Source organism: Syngnathus floridae, chromosome 5, assembly GCF_059516105.1.
Source record: "Syngnathus floridae isolate MCC-2025c chromosome 5, RoL_Sflo_1.0, whole genome shotgun sequence".
Classification (NCBI taxonomy): Eukaryota; Metazoa; Chordata; class Actinopteri; order Syngnathiformes; family Syngnathidae; genus Syngnathus; species Syngnathus floridae.
Genome location: NC_142417.1, coordinates 16,492,766 through 16,517,082, shown reverse-complemented (window position 1 = coordinate 16,517,082; position 24,317 = coordinate 16,492,766). Strand labels below are relative to the sequence as shown.

Here is a 24,317-nt window from a genome sequence, read left to right as displayed (position 1 = left end):
TTGCATTGTTGGTAAAAGCTGACACCTAGTGGCCAAAACGCCAAACTATCAAAGTACCGTAATTTCCGGACTATAAGCCGCGACTTTTTTCCAAAATTTTGGACCCTGCGGCTTATAGTCAGGTGCGGCTTATATAAGATTTTTTTCGTGATTTTTGTGAGGACTTGATCACTTTTACTCTTAATACTATTATATACAGTAAAAGCTACAAAACAAACTGACAAATAACTCGTTTTCAAATCAGATGAGTAAAAACTGGTCAAATATTTAAAAAAAAGATATCATTAAAAGTGAAGACAATTTGCAAGGAATGACACACAAATTTGATGCACAATTTGTCTTTGCGAGCCACATAGAATGATGTGGCGGGCCGTATCTGGCCCCCGGGTCTTGAGTTTGACACCTGTGCTCTAAACCCTTTCTCTTACTCTGCCATGTGACTCAGAGATTACACAAAGCAGTGGCGCTGTTTGGACCATCTGCATTGTATTAAAACCCAATCAATCAGCATTTAAATTCAATTCTTCTGACATTTTGCTCACCAAAAACAAGTTGTAATGAATGTGAACTTTTAATGCATTTTATTCAGAAGGCTACTTTGAACCCTGAGGCTTAAATGGCGGCGCGGCGTACTTATGGATTTTTCCGGCCTCCAGGGGGCGCTCTAGCAGGAAGCAAGAGCGAGACAGGCGAAGAAGAGATAATGCGCCGAAGAAGACGCGCTAGTTTGTGTTTACATTTCGCACATCACGCAGAACGCGATCAAGACGGACATTAGTGAAAGGAAGCCTTTATACACAAACCGTCATCATGGGGGACAAAAGAAATGCATATGATGCCGCTTTTAAACCAAAGGCAGTCGATGTTGATGACATTATCTTGTGTCTACTCTGGAGTGTACTTATGGATTTTTACGGCCTCCGGTCTCCAGGGGGCGCTCTAGCAGGAAGCAAGAGCGAGACAGACGAAGAAGAGATAATGCGCCGAAGAAGACGTGCTAGTTTGTGTTTTGATCGTCTCGCGCATCACGCACACACCCGCGCTCACACAAAGACAGGAAGCTTTTATACACAAACCGTCATTATGTGGGACAAAAGAATTGCATATGATGCCGCTTTTAAGCTATACGTGTCGCTTGCTAGTTTAATGTAATTTAGCACTTCGTGCATGAATAAGATTAGCATGAACAGACCCTCTTCACACTCGAAGAAATGCATAAAAGCGACGACGAAAGAGAGACTGAGAAAGTGTGAGGCGATGGATATCTAACGCTATTCCAATCGGACACTAAGGAGGAAGACTTCGATGGTTTCAGTGCACAGGAGGAAGATGAAGACGGCTCTTTTTTTACTTTTACTGGTATGTTTTTTTTAACCAGCCCTGTTAGTGCTGTGCTACCATGTTGCTGCTGTGTTACCGCCGCGTCTCAGTGACTTTGCTGTGTTACTTCCGTGTTGCTGCGGTATTACTGCCGCGTCACAGGCAGTGTTTGGAAAGAAATGTTAAGGTATGTTATTAAAGCTTTAAAAAAAACTTTGTGTCCAGTCTTTCTTTGCTAATAACTCGCTTGCACACTTCCGCGTTGCTGCGGTACTACTGCTGCGTCACAGGCAATGTTTAGAACGACATGTTCAGGTATGTTATTAAAACGTTAAAAAGGCTTTCTATGTACTGTCTTTCTTTGTAAAAAACTCGTGTGCACGTGCGGCTTATAGTCCGGTGCGGCTTATGTAAGAAAAAAACTGAAATATCTGTGAATTTTAGCTGGTGCGGTTTATAATCCGGTGTGGTTTATAGTCCGGCAATTACGGTAAAAAGTCTTCACAAACAAGACCTTTTGCCAATTATTGAGAATGCTTAAAGGCATTACAGACCATCTTTCCATTCAGTTTGTCAGTTTTTGAATACTTGCATGAAGAGGATGTTACTCGTATAATTACCCTTGGCAAGTGTAATTGTAATTTGTGGATGGATGCTTATCTCTGTCAAACATTTTAACATATCCCTTAAATAAAAAATTCAAATGGGCAGTTTGTGTGCGCGCGACTGGAGGCGTTTCCTCAAGTAATCGATGAGATAATGGATAGAATTTTAAAAATATTTGTTTGTGACAGCACCATTCCTATCCTCCCCATCATTCTTCGCTGGAGGCTGATAAAGTAAATTCCAAATGCCATGTTAGTTTCTACAAAAAAATTGTGTTCAACTCTCTACCTTCCCGAAATCCACTCAACTCTCTGTACTTAGCCACATGTAAAAAAAATCTAATTCAAACAAAACATACCAAATAACTCGTGTATCAAAATTTAACAAATAAATGCAGACTTTTAAAAATATCTTTGTTTAAAAAAAAAAATCATTGTCATGTCCCTGGGCTAGTCTAACGACAAAGGCCTCCTATAAAATTTTGAAGTGAAGTTAAAATCTGTCTGTTGCCTTATAAAGCACTAAATCAGGGGTCTCAAAACTCCAGTCCTCGGGTGCCGTATTCCTACATGTTTTCCAAGTTTCCCTCGTTAAACACACAATTATCAGGCTCCTGCAGAACGTGAGGATGAACTGATCATTTGAATCAGGTGTGTTTAACGAGGGAAATGCGGCCCCCGAGGACTGGAATTTGAGACCCCTGCACTAAATGATCAAGTACATACCATTAAACCTTAAACCATTCCTGGTGCCCTACCAACGTACTGGAGCACATAACTGCCAAAACGCAAATTAACTTGTCATCAAAATCTGCAAACATAGTCCAACTTTCCCTTTTCAGACAATGGGTCCTTTCTAAGCAGCTCCCTGGTTTGGCTGAAACTGTTTTGTACACAACACTGATATACAGTATTTGCCTTTTGTATGAATGACAGCAGGGTAGAGTACCTTCTTCCACCAAATGGAAGAATATTTCATTTTTCTACCTGTCACTATGTTGCTGGCATAGATGATTAAGAATGCATTTCTTAAATATTAAATTAAGTAATAACAATAAAGATCAACAGTAATAATAATAATGCTGTGAACATACTGTGTTTGTGGAATGTCTGAAAAAGCAGATGAAGGAACACTACAAATCTAACAGTGACCTAAAACTTTTACATAGTAGTGCATTTTTGTTAAATCTACCCAAAAACATTTGAAAGCAGCTTCACGGTTTTTGTTAGCTGTTTGTGAATTTATGCTTGTGTGCTACGTTTGCTCATGTCTTGCGTATCTATCTGCTGGGGGCTTGACCTAGTTCATAAAAAACTATTGACGACACTGGTTCACAGTCTAGTTTTGTCCTAGTTGATATGGCACAAAACATAGCAAACTTTTATGTTTTGCCTCACTATTTTTATAGGAATTTTATGTGCCTTCAGTGCTTCTGGTATGGCTATGAATTTGTTTTTTCAATTGATTGAAAATAAGCGAGCTTTCAATAGTCCGTATTTTGCGGTCTGGAAAACAAGTCGTGAATGGAATAATTTATTAAGACAATACCTATTGTTATTATTTTGTGAATCTCAAAACAAATAAAGAAATACTAATAGAGCATATGATAAGATCGCAACTTAAAGCTGAAGTCAACTCAAAAGCTTCTTTACAATAATACGTTCTGTGCGCCCCCACTAGTCTAAACACAGTCTGATTAATACTGTATTTGCGGCTTAGTTTGCATATGTCACATGACCAAACCCAGAAAACAGCTAACGTTTGCAACCTGAGCCTTTACGGTCACGTTATTTTAAGTCGACAGAAAGTGGCAGTAAGAGGTAAAATGGCAAGCCGCCGGGGATGGACAAACATTTTTTTTGTGCTTAATTCATCTTCCACAAACGCAGTCAAAATATCATGCTTAGCGTAACGATGACAAATATAACATTTTGGACCTGACTTCTGCCTTAAATTGATGCTAGATACTTACTTAGACGGCTGCAGTTGTGAGCCCTGGCGTCCCCTGCAAATCCGGGAGCACAGAGCTGGCACTGGGGCCCAACAGTGTTGTTAATGCAACTGAGGCAGTGGCCAGTGTCGGGGTCACAAAGCTGGGTGGGACCCTGAGGATCTGCATTCCCACTACAGTCACACGGCATGCAAGCATCAGGTGCTTTGGAGAAGCCAGCACTGCACCGGTCACATTGTAGGCCAGAGTACGGGTGAAGGCACTGGTCACACACTGGGGAGCCACTGGGATCTGAACAAGAACACACAGCAGTACCTATCAGAGGGCTGATGATCAAACAAAAAATAATGCTGTGAAGTCACAAAATCACGTCTTCGACATAAGACCATGAAATATTGAAACGTATCATCTTTCCTGATGCAGAACCAGTGCAGACAGGCCCACACAGTGAAAGGTAATGTGTATCCGACTTTGTCATTTCTTTCAGCTTTTATGAAATCACTTAGGACTGAACTACTAGGTGGCTCGCGACAATATAGTATACCGTGCATACTTTGTACATGTGACACAGGCAAACCCATAGAAAAGAAGTTAAAATGCAACTTCTCTCTTATCCCTGATTTAAAAATAGATGAATGAGGATAGGTGGTGTTGAGATGGATGAATGGATAGACACTACTTCACACAAAAACGCTTGTGTGCCTGCAGTGGTGGCTCGTCAACAGAGGGCTCCAGGACGCCGCCCAACTATGCATAGTGGACACCACATGACTTTTCTTTCAGACCCGAAAAAAAAATGACATCAAAATACAATATTTTTTGTGGGTGAGCATGATAAATGAAATATGCTTTCAGGCAGTATGAAGAAAGACACTGTATGAAGAAAGACATGATCAGAGAGGTATGGTTTTGTATCCTTAGACAATGTTATCAGTGTTGTGGCTGTGGGTGATTTGAGACTTATCAGAGCTAGGAGATAAAGCTACCTCAAAACTTGGGCTGCCATGGCAATGACAATTTAGCACAAACAGTATAGTTTCAATGCAGTGTAGAATAAACGATTTCAAAATATGTGGATGAACCTGTTTGTTGTAAATTGAGATCTTTACTGTGACACCCAGGGAGGTGAAGTGGCGCATTGTTCCAGATCAGAATCTAGGTCAGACATTAAATCACTCATGTGTGATTGCATCGGCACCTACTGCTGTGGACTGGCTTTCATTTTTAATGTTTCCCGTGTTTATTTTTTTTTTTACATGTGATCTGTTCACTTAACAGGATAAAAAGGAAGACTACAGATAAAGTCCAGTGCAGTGCTGCTCATGTTTTTGGGTTATATAACCCAGCAGGTTCGCTGCCTTTGAACCTGCAGCAATTTATCAGGCACAGCATGGTTTACAACATACATAGTAATGTGATCATTTGAGATAGAAAATAACATTTAGGCCAGTGTAAGGACAGTGTCAATAACACGGATTGTGATGTCTCAATACTTGAGCTCGGAATCACTCTTTAAATCCATCTGCTCTTTGTATTATCAATAACAAAGGTCTTCTGAATGGACTTGTATTTGCAAATAAAGAAATGTCGCCAACAAATCCAAAACCAATATGATCAAAATGGTAAATGGCAACTAGCGGGCTATGCCCACACTTGGTGGGGCATTCGCTTATTTTTTGTAAAAAAAAAATGTTTAGTGTAGCTGAGCAGTTGAAAGTTGTAATAACAGTTTTTGCCGCTAAATGGCAGTGCTCAACAGCGCATCCAACCCCAAGACTGGAATGAGGAGAACTGGTCCTGGCCAGGAGCCAGGGCTAAATATGATGAGAACTGGTCCTGGCCAGGAGCCAGGGCTAAATATGATCAAGAAGAGGGTGTCTTTCGGGTGAAATAGTAAGCAAATAATATGTTCACTAAAATTAAACACAAACCTGTCTCCCTAATTTGGCAAATAAGCAAATAATTTGTTCACTGAAATTAAACACAAACCTGTCTCCCTAATTTGATTAGAGACACTACCAGCCATGAAAGGTTTATGATTTCTAAATAAGTGGATGAACCTGCTTGCTGTAAATTGAGATCTTGTCACTTTAACACCAATCTCTCAGCATGCCAGACATTTGCGCACCTAATTCATGCAAAGGCTCATGGGGCATAGGAATAAAGTGGATTAAAAAATAAGAAAAATATTTACAAATCATTATTCCTTCAACTACAGTGATCCCATTAATTTCTGTGTGAATCCTTTGCACCATTGGGACAATGCTGCGTTTTCCATAGAAACCAGAGACTGCATTGATTTTTGGACAAAATCGGCAGGTCACCATGTTCTATTAAAAAAACACAGGAGAGGAGGCGTTACATCTGCTTCAAAATATTGATAAGGCCGTGTCTTCGGATAAGCGGTCCAAATGAGGAGTTTCCATCCTCGGCAAAGAGAAGATGTCGTCACATTCACCACAATGTAAACTGTTTAGGTCATTGTAAAATCTGGAGATTAGGGGGAGAAATGATTGATTTGGAGTTAAGCGTGAAAAAAGAGTTGAAATTCTGAAGTCTCCCACCAGAATTGGGGAAGTTGGTAAGTATGTCTATTGGTGCATTTTTTGCTACAGGATCACGAATTGTCAGTGCTATCAAATGGAGAAACGTGACCATTGCAATGAAGGAATGTATTTTTTTGTTCGGCGGCCCGGATTAAAAAGCACTGCGAGCTGTAGTTTTCCCATGTCTGTTGTGTGTTGACTTTGATTGACTTTAGACTCTAAAGTCAATCAATGTATCAGTTTGTATATCTTACGAGAAATAAAACACATTGCTTGGTTATCTGCCCTTTGGTTGATGGTACATAGAGAGCTAGATAGAGAGAGCAGGAAGAGTACATTATATACACTGTATTATTTTATATAATTTATAATCTTTTTATGTGAATCATTTTACTTTTTTAAAATGTATCCTCACATAAAATGCTTTTGGGCGGCACAATGGCGCACTGCTTACCACATCCACCTCGCAGTTTGGAGGGTGCGGGTTCGACTCCACCTCCGGCCCTCCCTGTGTGGAGTTTGCATGTTCTCCCTGTGCCTGCGTGGGTTTTCTCCGGGTCCTCCGGTTTCTTCCCACATCCCGATTGAGCATACCAAATTGCCAATAAGTGTGAGTGCGGATGGTTGTACGTTTCTGTGTGCCCTGAGATTGGCTAGCAACCAGTTCAGGGTTTCCCCTACCTACTGCCCGATGACAGCTGGGATAGGCTCCAGCACGCCCGCGACCCCCGTGGGGACAAGCAGTACAGATAATGGATGGATGGATAAAATGCTTTTCAAAAGAGACATTTAGTAAAATAGATTATACATAGAAGTATATAGTAGACTTGATACCAGACAGGACATCAATACTAGTAGGGTTGCCCGGTTGAAAATTTTTTTTTTAAAATCCAGATTATTTTGGTAATTACTGAAATCATGACGAGTCAAATGATCATTTATTTTTGGGCTCTTTTCACATTCTATGTTTAACTGTAAAAAATAATGAAACTTTCTTTGAAATACCTACCATCCAAAGAAAGCTGGGATAGGCTCCAGCACACCAGCGACCCTCGTGAGAAACAGTGGTTCGAAAGTTGAACACTATAAATTTTTAACATCGTGTTTTCCGCACAGTAAGGTGTTTCGTGTTAAAATGCGCAAACTCAATTGCGGGGCTTTTCTGTACTTAATCCACACATAGAGAACGCTGCATTATGAGGCACATGCATGCCGTGACTTACAATAAACAAAAATACATAACAAGAGTGACACAGTGAGACAGTCCAATTGTACGTTATTCTACTATTTAACCATGTAGTCTACTGTACTCACATTATTGTTAATCGATATTCATACGCAAATCCATCAACATCCTCATCTTCTGTATCCGAATTAAACAGTCGGGCAAATTTGCCATTAAACATGACAAGTTCCCTCTCCCAATGTTTCGTCGTCGTCACGTTGGCAATGATCCCAGCTTTCCAGAAATCTTGAATTGTCTCTTTGTTGACGCCATATTAGAGGGTCCTAATGCTGTTTGTTTTGCACAAACTGATAGTATCTATTTATCAATCACAGTGTATTACGTACAGTTCTCTGATTAGTTTACCGCCCTGGTCTACACATTTAATTTACAACGAAATGTCTTCTGATTGGTTCATCGGGTCTTCATATTACTTCTACATATTACGTCTCTGTAGCAGCAGCCACATGACAACATTTACAGATTTTGGAATTTGGTCCACACAAAAGGCGCACCTTATTAAAAGGGGCACCTTTGGTTTTTTAGAAAATGAAAGGCTTTTAAGTGCACCTTATGGTGCGGAAAATATGGTATATCCAAGACGCTCAGACTATCCAACTTAAAACTGCAATATCTCGTAGGTCCTCGGTTTGTGTCCTCGGTTTACGTGTTTACGACACACGTCTCATATATTATTTTTTAGTTTTTCATCTCATATATTTAAAGCCTTTTTGCGACCTAAGCGGTTTTGCGTCATAAAGGTGTCTTAAGATTCGCAACGCGCACGGGAACGAGTTGGCGCGAGCGGTGGAAGAATACAATGCGAGAGAGGCTGTGGACCGAGGAAGACAACATTACCCACTCACATGGTATACACCAATTTGGACTGTTGCGTCGTCTCTCTCTCTTGCAACGCCCCTTTCCAATGTGGAAGCCAACCACAGGAATAAAGGTAAAGAATTGTTTTCTCTTTTTTTATTATTGTACTGTTGTCTGTTATAATTGTTTCAACTAACACCCAAATTCGGTTTACATTGCTGCTGCATAGGAACGGATCGACGTCGTAAACCGAGAAACCCCTGTATATTATTGGAAAGCTGAGATGGTTCCCTTTTTGGTGCCAAAACCTAATTTTGAAAATGTGGGTCGCATTGTACATTTATTTGCTTATGCTTTTGCTACAGCGGGTCACATATTACTTTGATCCATTAAAATTTAGACACCCAATACGGTTCCTCGCGTTGTGAGTGTATGTGAGTGCGTGCATGTGTGTGTAGTCAGGGACTCACCGGTGTGACAGGTGCCAGTAGAGGAAGAATTGGAGCAAGGGCATGGGACACAGTCTTCAGTCAGGGCAGTGCTACGGCTGCGGTAATGATCTGGCTTGCACTCCTCACAATTGTTGCCCTGGGTGTTACCCACACAGTTCACACATACACCTGAGGAAATAAAGTTTAGAAAATCTGTTTTATCCTAGTTGTACTTTTTTAAACAGGGGAAGGTGGAAGATACGAAAAGGACCTATACATAAAAGAAAAAATAATAGCATGACAAAAAATCCACGCCTGGTGATTTTCCTGGTTTTAGTGACTGTACTGCTGTAACTATTTCTTCTCGCAGTATAGGGTCCTTGTGATTGTTTGTTGCTGCAGGGGCAGTAAGGACTTTTGGGTTGCCTTTTATTTTATGTGTGTATAGTTCGGAGCAGTATTCTGTCCATCTCTTTCTCACTTGTGCTTCTTCGGTTAAGCAATTCCCTTTGGAGTCTTGTATTATTGTGGTCCTTGATTGCTTTGTGGAGGTGAGGTCTTTGATTGTTTGGAAGGCCTTTTTACTGTTGTTTTTGAGTAGGCTGTCTTCAATATGTTTGCACTGGTCTCCAATCCACGCTTCTCTAGCTTGGTTTATTTATTTTTTAACTCGTAGGTTGGTCTTTCTGTATTGTGTCAGGCCCTCTGTTGTGTTCTTTTCCATCTCAGCTCTCTGCGTTTATCACATAGCTCCAATATTTCGTCAGTTATCCATGGTTTCTTCTTCGGGCGGTGTTTTCCGATAATGTCACTAGCTGTTTCAGTGATGGCTGAGGTAAAGGAGTGTGTTAAAGATTCTACATCTACATCTTCATTCAATGCGAGTAGTGGTGCAAATTTTCCTCCGATGTTGGCCTTGAAGGATTCCAAAATGGTAGGATCTTTCAGTTTTTCTAGGTTGAATTTTAGTCTGGTCAAGGTTAGGTGACACAATTTTTAACTCAGTGAATAAATGTTCTCCCACAGTGAACAAATCAGATTAAACTTCATCTGCATGTCCCCAAATATCTCCTAATTATCTAGTATGGTCATATACATTTTGCAGCTAGTTTTCAACACCATTTTGCTGGATAATACGCAATTAGTGTTTTTTCCTGCCAAAAATTGGCATTGGCCTCAGACTCAAAAACTGCATATATGTCAGTCCCTACAATTGATATATAAAACCTACACCTTACGGCTACAGGTACATACATTTATCCAAATCATACAATAGGTGGTGTGGATTTTAGAATTTCTTTAAATGCGACATCTGACCAGCATGACTGTATCCCAGGTCAGAAAACAAGGTATTGAGTTTGTTGAATCTTTATTGACTGGCCAACACAGCGCTCTGTACTGAAATCAGAGGTGATTACTCTATGACGGCAAGGGAAGCTCAGCTTCCCCTAAAATGTAATAAAATAAGTGATCCAATATATACTGTTCTGTGTACATGTCATTGACTAAATATGCGCTACAATGAGATCAACCTTTGTTCAGAATCAGCTTCTTATCACTGGTAATGATGTGGCTTTGCTCTCACTCATTTCCGCAGCTTTACAGTGCTTTAAACAGTGCTTTAAACAGTTACTGGGTGTCCACCGAGTTCAATAGGGAAGCAAAAAGTGCAGTGAAACGAGACGAGTCATTGGATAAATGCTGAGCTTTGTCCCACCCATCGGACAACCAGCGTCTCTGGGGGTCTATGGGGCATCCGGCCCTGACTCTCAGTTTCTGCATGATGATTGGATAATCTGTCTGAGGCTGAATCCCTTTTTGATTGACGGCGAAATGAGCGAATTAGCAATCTTTTTGTGTAAACATCCGTGGAAGCATTTTTAAATTTTCATTCTATTTGGAGTTGAACCGGAGACTTTCCTAATCTTCTCAGCGACATTTTCTTTGTTAGAAACAGCTAGCGACAAATTGAGCTTCTCTTTCTGGTGGGTTCTTTTTGTAGCTGCTTGTGTTTGGAGACTGACTTCTATCACTCTTTTTGACTCCTATCACAGTTTCTGTCCCTACCGATCAGCTGGTAAATAAACCGACGATGTAGGCCGAAATTGAACTTCCCCTTCTTGAAAGACCAACATCCACCACTGACTGAAATTCATTAAACACCTTTGGAATGAACTAGAACTCTGTATACAGCGGAATGAGAAAGAACAAACACGACATAGCAGTGTTTATTCAGTTAAAGAATTATGGATAGGTTATTATTAGATTTGTGGATATGACAATACGATGACGAAGACCAGGTTGCTCCAACCCTAAATAAATGATCCAGTTTATGTATGCGTTCTGCAGTTTGGATACAGAAAAATGCGATTTTGCACATAGTGTTCTTGTTTGAGTGTACAATTTCCCTGTGAAAAGAGCAGCATCAGTGCTCAGAGAGAACTGTAAAACCATAGTTAATCCACAGCCCTGAACACTGAGCCCGAGTGAGAACTTAGTGGCCCATCTGTTCATGCAAAATAGCAGCAAGACATATGGCTTCTAAAACTTCCCCTCAACCCCCTACTATTACAACCATCAGTAAGGCTTCCCCTTTCGTCCTTCAAGCAACTCACAAGTGACTAAAAGCATGGCTTCTGGGAGGTGAGGCACAATTCTCCTCAAGAGGATCAACTTAAACTATACTCTCTTGTCTCCAGTACCATGTGTGCTTAGCCTTCTTGCACAAACCACCCTTAAAAACGAGACCTTGGTTTCAATGGCTTTTTATTTTCTTGTTAAATACACTCCAGACTCGCATAAAACAAACTGATGGTTTTACGATCTGTGAGACTTCTTTGTAAGACTGCTCTGTCCAATCCCGTTCCTCCTCGCTAATCGAATGCTGCATATTTGTAGAGACTCCAGTTACTTAAGGGGAATGAGGAAGATCCGTGCGTGTATGTGTGTGCGTGTGTGTGTGTGTGTGTGTGTGTGTGTGTGTGTGTGTGTGTGTATGTGTGTGTGATGTGTGTGCGGGGCTGGGTACTACAGTAATCAGCTGCTCTTGTTAAAAGCACAGTTGTCCTCATCACGACCTAGACAAAGCTAGTGCCGTGAACGCTTATGTGAATGTAGCTAAAATGTAGGTCTAGCGAATGTGAATGGATCAAATGCATAAGCACTTAAGATCTCACCGGTGATCAGCAAACTAATACTGTGTTAACTTCCAGCTCCATTCACACAACAAAAACAAAACAAGCGGTTGAAAAGACAGGAAAAATAAGTGAATATAATGTAAAGGATTGCCAATAGATTCTACAAAACGGTGGATGGCTTGGATGAGAATTGCTGTGTGCAAATTTGTAGTGAAAGAGCTCTTTCCATTCATAGTCGTACAGAGTAAAAAGCTAGCACTAGTCTTTCCCCAAAAAAAAGACTCCCCCTCCCCAACGGTACACAAACATAACACTGTGCGTGTGAATATTCTCATTCATCCAGGTCTCTTCGTCCTCAAAGTATCGAATTGATCTTGACTGGACTGTTCTGGTTGTCTTACAAGTCGTTTCACCTCTCATATCAGAGCAGCCTTCGTCAGCTCAAGGCTTGGTTAAGACTGTATCAATTTGAGAAAGTGTGAGAAACTATTTATGCTCCGAGTTAGAGGTATGCCCCAACCACAAGTGAGGATTGCTTGTGCCGGGGCTAAGGAAATTTAAAAAATAAAAAAAGGTTTTTATTGCACGAGAGCTTTTTTTTTTTTTTTTTACATCAGACTTTGATATAGAGTAGACCTTTACATTCTTGCCGCATTTGTTTTATTACCTCCTCAAAAATGCTGGGTTAAAACCCACCCAATTTTAGTTAAAAAATTAGACAGTTGTCATTTTATTGTACACCACAACCCAACAAAGTGGGTTGTCTTTTTGCAGAAAAACCCCAAATTGGGTGAAATTACCCCAACTTCCTGGGTCTGTCCAATTTTTAACCCAGCAGTCTTAATGATGTATGTTTTCATTATTATATTATTATATATTATATTTTAAAAATATTTTTTCTGTTTCTTTGGAGGGGAGCCATTTCTGTTTTTTAGCCCCCCCCCCCCAAACCTTTTTGGCTTGATTAAAAAAAAAAAAAAGTCCTCCATTTTTGCTATTTGTGGGACAGGCCTATTTCCCCGGAGTAGCAAGTGTCCGCTGTATATAATTATTTTGGCAAAGCTCTAGTCAAAATCAAGAAACTACAAAACACTGCAGATAATAGCACAAAGCGTGCACTCTGAAGAGTTTATTGTCTTGTTCTAACAACAACAATATTAGAAAGAGTGTAGACTAAACAAGGAAAATTGTATCAGATACTGATTTGGTATCTTAACAGTCTTTTTTGTCTCATACTATTCAAAGACCCTCAAGTTCAACGCATGATCATCTTTCCCACTCTGAGGTAAACAAACAAACAAGCAAACAAACAAACAATATAGATATCTACACACAATAAAATCTTTCTCAACAGGAAGCACCTTGGATGCTTCTGACAAGACACCACTAAAACTGGTCATAATACATATCAAGTCACGACAATTTGTAAAGAGAGGGGTGAATTTGTGCCAGTGCCAGATGACATACTAGTTGTGAAATTGCTATACAAATAAAAATGATATGTTAGTCACTAACATTGCCTATCAAACCCACTAACAGTTAGTGGGTTTGATAGGCAAGATTGTAAGCCACGAGCAACACCATGTGAACCAAAGCTTAACTATTGATCTGATCTGAAGAAATATATAGAGGCTGTGGGTAGCCTGATGTACTTATCAACATGTACCAGACCAGATCTGAGCTACGTAGTGAGGAAAGCTACCCAATATCTTTCCAAACCAACTATGGAATAATGGGCTACAGTAAAACATGTACTAAGGTACTTAAACGGTGCAAAGTACTACCGTATTTTCCGGACTATAAGTCGCTCCGAAGTATAAGTCGCACCAGCCATAAAATGCCCCAAAAAGTGAAAAAAAACATATATAAGTTGCTCCGGAGTATAAGTCGCATTTTGGGGGGCAATTTATTCGACAAAATCCCACACCAAAAACAGTCATGAACGAGCAACAACAGGCTAAACGATAGCAACAACAGGCTAAACGATAGGTATGCTAACGTGACAAACACAAGCAAAGAGCTGAGAACGGGCCTGACGTAACATATAGAGTGATTTAGGACAACCATTACATAAATAACATGTTTATAAAACCATCGGTGTCACTCCAATTCATTAAATCCATCGATCGTTCTTTGTCAACAATGGCTGCGCGCGGCTGAGGGCGCTTGCACTTCAAAATATTCCACAGGCTCATATAACGATAGATAAACTATATTTCAAATAACTATAATATAAGCAATAATATTATCAAACCATCCGTGCATTTTAAATCCATTAAATCCATCGATCAAATTCCTCGTCCTTTGTCAACATCGCCGCGCGTGCGCCCTGACGTCAGCCTCGTCTTTATTTCACAGATCTAGTATATAACTATATTGTAGCGTTAACAAAGTACAAGGATAGACGTGGGTTTGGTAAACGGCTCTTCATTCCACAAAACAAACTTCCAAGCGTGTGGCGGCAGAGGACCGGGCGTGCGTAATGGCCATGTCCGAGCCCCATGCACCGTTCACGGACAGCCACTCGGCCGAGCGCCGGCCCCCGACTCAGTAGAGTAGGACCGGGCGTGCGTAAAAGCCATAATAGTTTTTCAAACCTTCTATGTCACTCCAAATCCTTAATTCCTTTAAACTCTTTGTCCTCTGTGTCACTTAGAAATGATCACCGCGAATGATGCCGGTAGTCCTTACATGGGTCGCGCCGCGCGGTGCCACTGACGTCACTTGAAAGAGTAATCCATTGGTACATCACGGTTCTCCAAACTTTCTTTCTGCTGCTCGATTACTGTTTTCAGCTGCATATTTTACAACTTGAAGTTTGTAACTTGCAAAATATGACTTTCTTTTTGGTGCCATTTTTCTTAAGCCCACCCAGTTGATGAGTCACGGCCAACGGTGAAATTTAAAGCGCCCTCATCCAGTTTCGTCTGAAAATAGAATTTTTTTTCAGATGTAGTTTTTTGTTTTGTTTATTTGGTTGTTTTATCAAAGACAAAGTCTGCTTTATTGTCGATTTTTTTTTTTTCATATACCAAGACACACAAAGAGATTGAAATTACGTTCCCACTATCCCACGGTGAGATAGTACACATATGCATACAAGCAACACAAAAAAAACCAAGAAGGCATAAACAATGAATAAATAAGAGTGTTGAATAAATGATAAATAAATAATAATAAATAATAATAAGAAATATAAGAGGAGCAAACAGACAGTGGACTTGGATATGGTGCTTTAAAGTGTTAATTGCTTTATTTGATGTTTTCTCTATTTTTTATGTTTTGAATATGTTCAAGATAAAGATATAAAAGCATGTTAAGTGATCAACTATACTAAAAATAACATGAGAAGTGGTCAACTATACTTTTAAGTGATGTCTTAATGATCAAGTAAAAATTCGTGAAAAAAAAACATATAAGTCGCTCCTGAGTATAAGTCGCCCCCCCACCCAAACTATGAAAAAAAACCGCGACTTATAGTCCGGAAATTACGGTAAGTTACTTAAAGGGTGCAAAGGAAAAGATGCAAAAGGAGTGACAATGAGCCACTTGTGTTGGGAGCATTCAGTGATGCAAACTGGGCAGAACACGGTACTGACAGACGTAGTACTTCAGGTTATTGTCAGCTTAAGCCAATTTGGTCCCTTGATTTCATGGAAAACCAAAAGACAAGCAACGGTAGCTATTTTAACGTGTGAAGCTGAATACATGGCCTTAGCTGTCCTTTATGCTATGCCTTAGCTAACTATACATGTCTGTATTTGGTTCAACTGTTAGATGGTATTGATGGGTATCATTACAGGCAGCCAAAGGTTCACAAAGACAACCAAGGAGTTAAAAATACTGCGCAAAGACATTGATGGAAACACGTTGACATAAAATACCGTTTTGTAAGCTCAACTGTTAACGATGGCAAAGTAAACGTCTGTCCAACAGAACAAATGGTGGCAAATATCCAAATCTAAATTGATTAATTTTGTGGCACTTATATTTGGAGAGAAATGAGATTTATGTTTATGAAATGTGTTAATCAGATGATGAATTTTTTGGTACGTAAGTTTGGAGAGTAATGAGATTTATGTTTATGAAATGTATTTATCAGATGATGAATTTTGTGGTACTTCTGTTTGAAGATTAATGAGATTTATGTTTAGGAAATGTGTTTGAATAACCTTGAAAACATCAATTGTATTTATATTTGATCATTTTTAGATTGTATTCATATTTATATTTTCATATATTTTATATATTTTTATTTTGCATTATCTACCAATATGAGAGCAAGTGGGGCTGTTCGTATATGTGCGCTATACATTGGGACTTTTATTTTTATGTATGCTACACAGGAAGTATTGTTTTTATTGTTTTTGTTTAACAAATGTGCTCAATAAAAAAAAAAAAAGGTGCCGTCAATTCAGATGCTGAGCTGAGCTAAGGAACTTTTAAGACACCGGGAAAGCGGGGTATTTGACGGCGTCAGCGTCATTGAGTCCAGCAGAACCTGACAGTCCCAGTGGAACTTTGAACGTGGAGGAGTTCAAGATCTTTTTTTGTCACTTTTGTCACTTTTTTGCCACAGACAATCCATTCCTGTGCAGTTTTTTGTTGTAACTTTGTTGCCACAGACGGTCCATTCCTGTGCAGTTTCTGTTGTTAATTTGTTGCCACAGACGAACCATCCCTGTGCTGTTTAGTGAAAGGAAATACAAGAAAATGTAACCGATCTAAGCAGATCGCGAACCCACGAATTTGTTAGCAGACTGCTAACAGCTGATTTACCGGGGAACAGCTGATTGAGCTGTCAAAGAGATAGCTGCGACCAACGTGAGCAATATGGGGCCGAAAAAAAAAAACTAACCATGTCCACGGAGGAGGTCGAGGACATAAAAAGGTCACTTGACTTCCTTTCGGAAGAAGTTTCTGCTGTAAGGATGCAGCGGAAAAACATCTTGGCACTGGTGGACGAGGTAAAGACGCTCTGCTCCGTATGCTCAATGCTGAGAAGGACAAGCGGCTTGCCTACCTTGAAAATCGGGTAGCAGACATTGAGCAATATACAAGAATAAATGACATTGTCATCACGAGAATAGCAATTAAACCTATATCTTATGCAAGGGCAGTGATGGCAGGTAACGATGGCTGTGAGCAACATGCAAGCTCAGCCGAGCAACAGGTAGCTGAGTTCCTGCAAACTAAAGGAATAACTATGGACTCCAACCAGGTTGAAGCATGTCATCCACTGCCCAGAAGAAACAGTAATGACAAGCCAGCAGTCATTTTGAAATTTGTCAACAGGAAGCACAAAGTTGCACTTCTAAAGCAGGGTAAGTTGCTCAAAGGCACAGACATCTACATCAATGAACATTTGACAAAGACCAATGCGGATATTGCAAAGAAAGCACGTCACTAGAGAAGAACGGAAAAAATACAGAGTACATTAACCAGAAATTGCAAGATATACATCAAGCTTAATGGATCACCAGAAGAGGCCAAGATACTGATGGTGAGGAGTATTGAGGAACTGGAAAAGCTCGAATAAGTATCCTCAATAGAAAATCAACTGGAGTGGACTTGGAACTGAATGGAGGTAACAACACAAAACACAAACATAATGCTCAGGGACACTACTCAACCTACATCAAGCAACAATGGACATGTAACACAGTGGATACAAGAACATGAACAACTCCAACTAACGTTTGATTACAGTGAAAGCAGCACTCTGGACATAGATCAGGACATCGACCCAGACAATAATTTCTTCTCCACCACAAACAACACATGTTATTATTACAGCAATGATCAGTACAATATGGACATCTTAACAAAAGATAAGCTATCTATTATCCATTTCAATAGCCGGAGTCTATATAAAAATTTTAGTCGCATTCAGGATTACTTCAACACATTCAAAGGGAATTCACTTTGAGAAAGGAATTCACTTTGAGATGGAAGGCTATGAATTCATACATAATAACAGACAGAGTAAAGGCGGGGGTGGTGTTGCAATATATGTTGATTTTGAACATGAAATTCAAGATTGTAGAGGCTATGACACAGGTGGTGGACAATCTTCTTGAATGTCTCACGAGACAGATTTGTGTTGAAAAGAAAAAATACATTATTATAAGCTGTGTCTATAGAGCTCCTGGTTCTAGCATTGAGACATTCACAGAATGGGTAGAAAGTGTGATTATACAAAAAGGCAACAAAAATATTTTTATTTGCAGGGATTATAACATTGATCTATTAAATCCAAATAAGCAACAAAATATTGGTGATTTTTTTAATTTAATGCATAGCCTGAGTCCCTTTCCTACAATCACTAGACCCACGAGAGTAACATCACAGAGTGCTACAACAAAGAAGAATTAGGACAGATGAGACAATTGCTACTCTAAAACATGAATTAATGGAACAGAATTGGGATGCAATATATAAAGAAAAACATGTAAATAATGCATACCATAAATTGGACTACATTCACTTCATTATATAATAAGCATTGTCCAATCAAGGAATATAATAAAAAAACTAAATATAAGAACAGCCCATGGTTGACGAAAGGCTTAAGAAATGCCTGTAAAAAGAAAAATTTACTCTATAGGAACTTCATAAAACAGAGAACAGAAGGCGCTGAAGATAAATAGAAGAGATATAAGAATAAATTAACCAATATTATAAGATTAAGTAAGAAAGAATATAAGAATAAATTAGAGGATAACAAAAATAATATTAAGGGGATATGGACTCTCCTAAACCACATTATTAGAGAAGGTACCGAACAACACAAATTACCTAAATATTTTGTGATAAATGATACTGAAAATTATAATATGGAAGAAGTGGCAAACAGTTTTAATCAGTTCTTTGTAAATGTTGGGCCTCAAATAGCAAAAAACATACCGATTCCAGCGCCAGATGTAGGCAACAGAGATAAATTAATAGAAAGGAATCCTCACTCAATGAGTTGATGAAAATGAAATCATTAACATTGTAAAACAATGCAAAAATAAAACATCTACCGATTGCAATGGGATTGATATGATGTTAGTTGAGCAAATCATTGAGGGGATTTCAAAGCCACTTGTGTACATCTGTAACTTGTCATTTTTAACTGGTACATTCCCAAAGAAGATGAAAATTGCTAAGGTCATTCCTCTTTATAAAATTGGGAGCAAACACAACTTTACAAACTACAGGCCTATCTCAATATTGCCACAACTCTCAAAAATATTGGACAAGCTTTTTAACAGTAGAATGGATGGATTTTTGGAAAAACAAATTATTTGCAGAGAACCAATATGGTTTTCGAGTAAACAGATCAACAGCACAGGCATTAATGGAATCAATCGAGGAAATCACAGATGCAATAGACAACAAACGACAGTAGGAGTTTTCATTGACCTCAAAAAAACTTTTGACACAATTAATCATAATATACTATTCAATAAATTAGAAAAATATGGGATAAGGGGATTAGTATTAGACTGGATAAAGGATTATCTGCAAGAACAGCAACAGTATGTAAAGTTGGGTAATCACTGCTCTGGATATTTGGACATAGCTTGCGGTGTTCCACAAGGGTCAGTTTCAGGCCCTAAGTTATTTAATTTGTATATAAATGACATGTGCAAAGTCTCTAAAGAACTAAAACTCGTCAATTTTGCAGATGACACAAATATCTTCTGTTCAGGTGATAACATCCAACAAGTGGAATCAGTGTTGAATGAGGAAATGAAAAAAATAAAATTGTGGTTCGACTGGAACAAATTATCATTAAATGTAAGTAAGACCAAGTTTATGGTATTTGGCAAAGCGAACATAAAGATACGAATAGAAATAGATGGGACTGAAATTGAAAGAGTGCAGGAAAACAAATTTCTTGGGGTTATAATAGATGACAGGCTGAGTTGGAAGCCACACATCAAAAACGTAAAGTCTAAAATTTCAAGAAGCATGGCAGTCATATACAAAGTAGAAGAATTACTGGATTATCATTCACTTCGTAAACTTTATCGTTCTCTTGTCTTGCCCTATTTGCATTACTGTGCTGAGGTTTGGGGGAATACTTATAAAACTTCACTACAGCCACTTATCATTCTGCAGAAAAGAGCAATAAGGACTATTCATAAAGTGAACTACTTGGAACACACAAATCCACTTTTCATACAATCCAAACTATTGAAACTCACTGACATAGTATCTTATGTATACTACTGACATAGTATCAGCAATCATCATGTATAGGGCAAAAGCAAAAGAACTACCACAAAATATCCAAAACGTATTTAAGAATCGGGAGGGAGGTTATAAGTTAAGGGGGAATGACAACTTCAAAATCTTAAACATAAGAACAACCTTAAAAAGTTTCTGTATAACTATAATCGGGGTCAAACTATGGAACAATCTAAGTGAGGAACTCAAGCAAAGTCCAAATATCCACCAATTTCAAAGAATGTACAAAAATATGTTGTTTAGCTAGCTAAGGCTAAAAGTGCCAAAGGACTACACACAAGTAAAAATGAAACAGAAAAATAAGTGTGAAAGTGTGTCTACTTGTGTTCTGTTGTAGAATTACAGTACGTATATGTTGAATCATTGGTTTAATGGATAAAGTGAGAAAGGGGTAGGAATCTAAAAAGCTGTGCTTCTTCCTACTCCTTTTCGAGCATTCTTTATTGCTTTATTTACTTATGTATTATTATTATTATTATTATTATTTATTTATTTATTTGTTTATTCTTTTTGTTGGTTTATTTTTTGTTTGTTTGTTTGTTGTATGGACTTATATGTGGCACTTTAGAGTGTTATTTGTTTTGTTTTTCTTTTCTGTTTTGGATGTTCGAAATAAAGAAATCAATCAATCAATCAATCAATCAATCAATCAATCAATCAATCAATCAATCAATCAATCAATCAGTTGATTAGCACTGGCAAACCAAAGTGAACCGTGTTGGTGTTCTTTCTGTTCTCTCTGTCTCCACAGTATAAGTGTTTTATTGAAATAACTGATAACAGTTTGCAAAGAGAGGGGTGAATTTGTGCCAGTCCCAAATGACATACTACACTATCTATAGCTGTTGTGAAAGCACTATATAAATAAAAATGTATTGTTGTATTTTATTAATGTATTTTTCGGACTAAAAGTCGCTCCGGAATATAGGTCGCATTAGCCATAAAATGCACAATGACGTGAAAAAAAAAACATATATAAGTCGCTCCTGAGTATAAGTCGCATTTTGGGGGAAATTTATTTGACAAAATCCAACACCAAGAACAGACATGAACGAGCAACAACAGGCTAAACGATAGGTATGCTAACGTGACCTAAACAGAAACGAAGAGCTGAGAACGGGCCTGACGTAACATTCAGAGTTATTCAAGTAACTATTACATAAATAACACGTTTATAAAACCATCTGTGTCACTCCAATTCATTAAATCCATCGATCGTCCTTTATGTCAACAATGGGTGTGCGCCGCTGACGGCTCTTGCACTTCAAAATATTCCACAGGCTCATATAACGCTATATAAATTATATATCAAATGACTATTATATCAACCGGTTCAGGGTGTCCCCCGCCTACTGCCCGGTGATGCTGGGATAGGCTCCAGCACACCCACGACCCCTGTGGGGATTAAGCGGTTCAGAAAATGGATGGATGGATGGATAACTATTATATAAGCAATAATATTATCAAACCACCTGTGTCACTCCAAATCATTAAATCCATCGATCAAATTTCTCGTCCTTTGTCAACAACGCTGCGCGTGCACCCTGACGTCAGCCTCGTCGTTATTCCACAGATCTAGTATATCACTATATTGTAGCGTTAACAAAGTACAAGGACCCAAGCACCGGCGTGGACTTCCAGGCGTGTGGCGGTGTGGACTTCCATCCCCAGAGGTGGCACTTCCAGCCCCAGAGGTGGAAGAGAGCTCCATAGAATAGGACCGGGCGTGCGTAAAAGCCATGTCCAAGCCCCATCCACCGTCCCCGGGCAGCCACCCGGCCGAGTGCCGGCCCCCGACTTACATCCACGGAGGTGAAAGAGAGCTCCATAGACTAGGACCGGGCGTGCTTGAAAGCCATAATGGTTTTTCAAACCTTCTGTGTCACTCCAAATCCTTAAATCCTTCAAACTCTTCCTTTTCTGTGTCACTTACAAACAAAGCCGCTAATGATGCCGGTAGTACGTGGGGCCCTTTGTCATCTTCGTCATCCTGTGATCGAATCTTTGTCCTTTATGTAAACAACCGCCGCGCCGCTAACGTGCCGCTGACGTGCCACTGACGTGCCGCTGACGTGCCGCTGACGTGCCGCTGACGTGCCGCTGACGTCACTTGAAATTCAAATTACAGTAATCCCTTGCTACATCGCGGTTCGTTTATCGCGGTTTCACTTCTTATTTTTTTTATTTTTGAAAATGTATGAAAAAATTCACATAAGTCGCTTTTTAGTATAAGTCGCCCCCCCACCCAAACTATGAAGAAAAAAAAACGCGACTTATAGTCCGAAAAATATGGTAATTGTCACACACACGGTATATACAGTAGATTAGGGGTGTCAAACTCATTTTTTTCGCGGGCCGCATTGTAGTCATAGCTTCTTTTGGCGGGCCATCATGACTGTCTACCCAAATAAATGTATGAGCACCTCATATTATATACAGTAAAAGCTACAAAACAAACTGACAAACTGACGTTTTCAAATCAGACGAGTAAAAACTGGTCAAATATTTAAAAAAACAGATATTATTAAAAGTGAAGACAATTTGCAATCCTAGTAATGACACACGAATTTGATGCACAATTTGACTTCGCGGGCCAAAATGATGTGGTGGGCCGTATCTGGCCCCCGGGCCTTGAGTTTGACACCAGTGCAGTAGATAGTACATAGGGAGAAAAATGCTGGACAAAATAATCATTGGAATTTGCGGTCTGTTGGCACTGGAACAGTTGACTGACGGACATCCATTTTGCGGAAGAAGGACGCGGGACAAGAAAGTTCAAGAAAAGGAAGGACGATGGCGTTTTTTTCGCCAGTCCGTGTAATCGCCTTACCCGGGTCAAATACTGAGAGACCTCTCACTCTGTCACTGACGGACGCACATTCAATTGACGACTGACAGAAACACACCCAGCCCGTGTGTTAATTATGCTACATTCACCAAGGATGCAAAATGAATGATGGCCGGTGTTCACTTGCTTGTGCAAGTGTCATTCCTGCAACATGTACAAGAGAAGAGGTGGGGACATATTCATTTAAATAAGGAGAAAAAGAACCAATTTGTTTTTGTCCTTGGCAACAATGGACAACAGAGCAACCGCAGCTGATTTATTCTTGTTATCTCTTAAATCCTGCAAACTACGGGACCATCATGAAGCACACAGCTTCTAGTGAATTCTGCAGCCTTATTGGTCTGGTAGCTCGCAGCACTATTAGGGTATTATTATATTATTATTATATTATTATAGGGTATCTTATTGAATGTTCTGCAAGGTCGTTTTGTTCACTGGTTTGGTTTGTGCGATCAAAACTCAAAGCCTGGGTATAATTCCCAAATGATGTGTGGCACTTAATTATTTATGATGTTCATGTTCATTTTGGCTGCATTGTCTCACAGAAACACACAAATGTACTCACTATATAACAAAAAAGTGACTGGAATATTTTATAGATGATAGCAATGGTGATGAGCTTTTTATTTTGGGGGGCCTAATGACGACTGAAGCACGAATGAAAGTGCTTGACGGAGGAACCTTTTAAATATAACGTGGACAGACGATAGGACGGACAACTATGTTATGACTTAGGACGAAATGACCATGACGAAAGGTTTGTCATTACTGAGGAGAGGTTCCTCACCATACAGCTTGTTGCAACTGCTGCTCACAGATTGCAGACCAATCTATCTTGGGCGGCGGAGGTGGTACCCCATATGTGGACTTCAGGGAAAATCAAATCAACCCTTAGCAATTTTAATCGACTGTATAATGACGCATGAACAGTTCTGCTTACATTAAGCCTCTTGGAACGTGTCGTGTTTTCATAGGTTGTTATAGGTTAAGAACAATAAAGAACATGATTTGTCTAAAAATAGCCGCCGACATTATATTTTCAAAAGCAGTTTAGAACGAATTTGTCGTATTACTTACCAGAGGCTGAGCTGCAACGGATTTGTTTACGTTTACCTAATTACAGTATATTCTTGGTATGCCTCTGTAGTGTAGCATAAAAATCCAAAGTAGAACTTGTGTACCGTAATTTCCGGACT

At 39.3% G+C, this 24,317-nt stretch overlaps 1 protein-coding gene across 1 annotated transcript in view; it reads right to left on the bottom strand.

Annotated features, from left to right (window-relative positions):
- Positions 1-24,317, bottom strand: part of LOC148398415 (multiple epidermal growth factor-like domains protein 9) — a 60,479-nt gene that overhangs the window by 2,006 nt on the left and 34,156 nt on the right. The window contains exons 4-5 of the mRNA XM_088375496.1: positions 8,938-9,087; positions 3,899-4,168 (exon numbers count right to left, since the gene is read on the bottom strand). Of these exons, the coding sequence (XP_088231622.1) occupies positions 3,899-4,168; positions 8,938-9,087 (420 nt within the window). The remainder of the gene's footprint in view (positions 1-3,898; positions 4,169-8,937; positions 9,088-24,317) is intronic.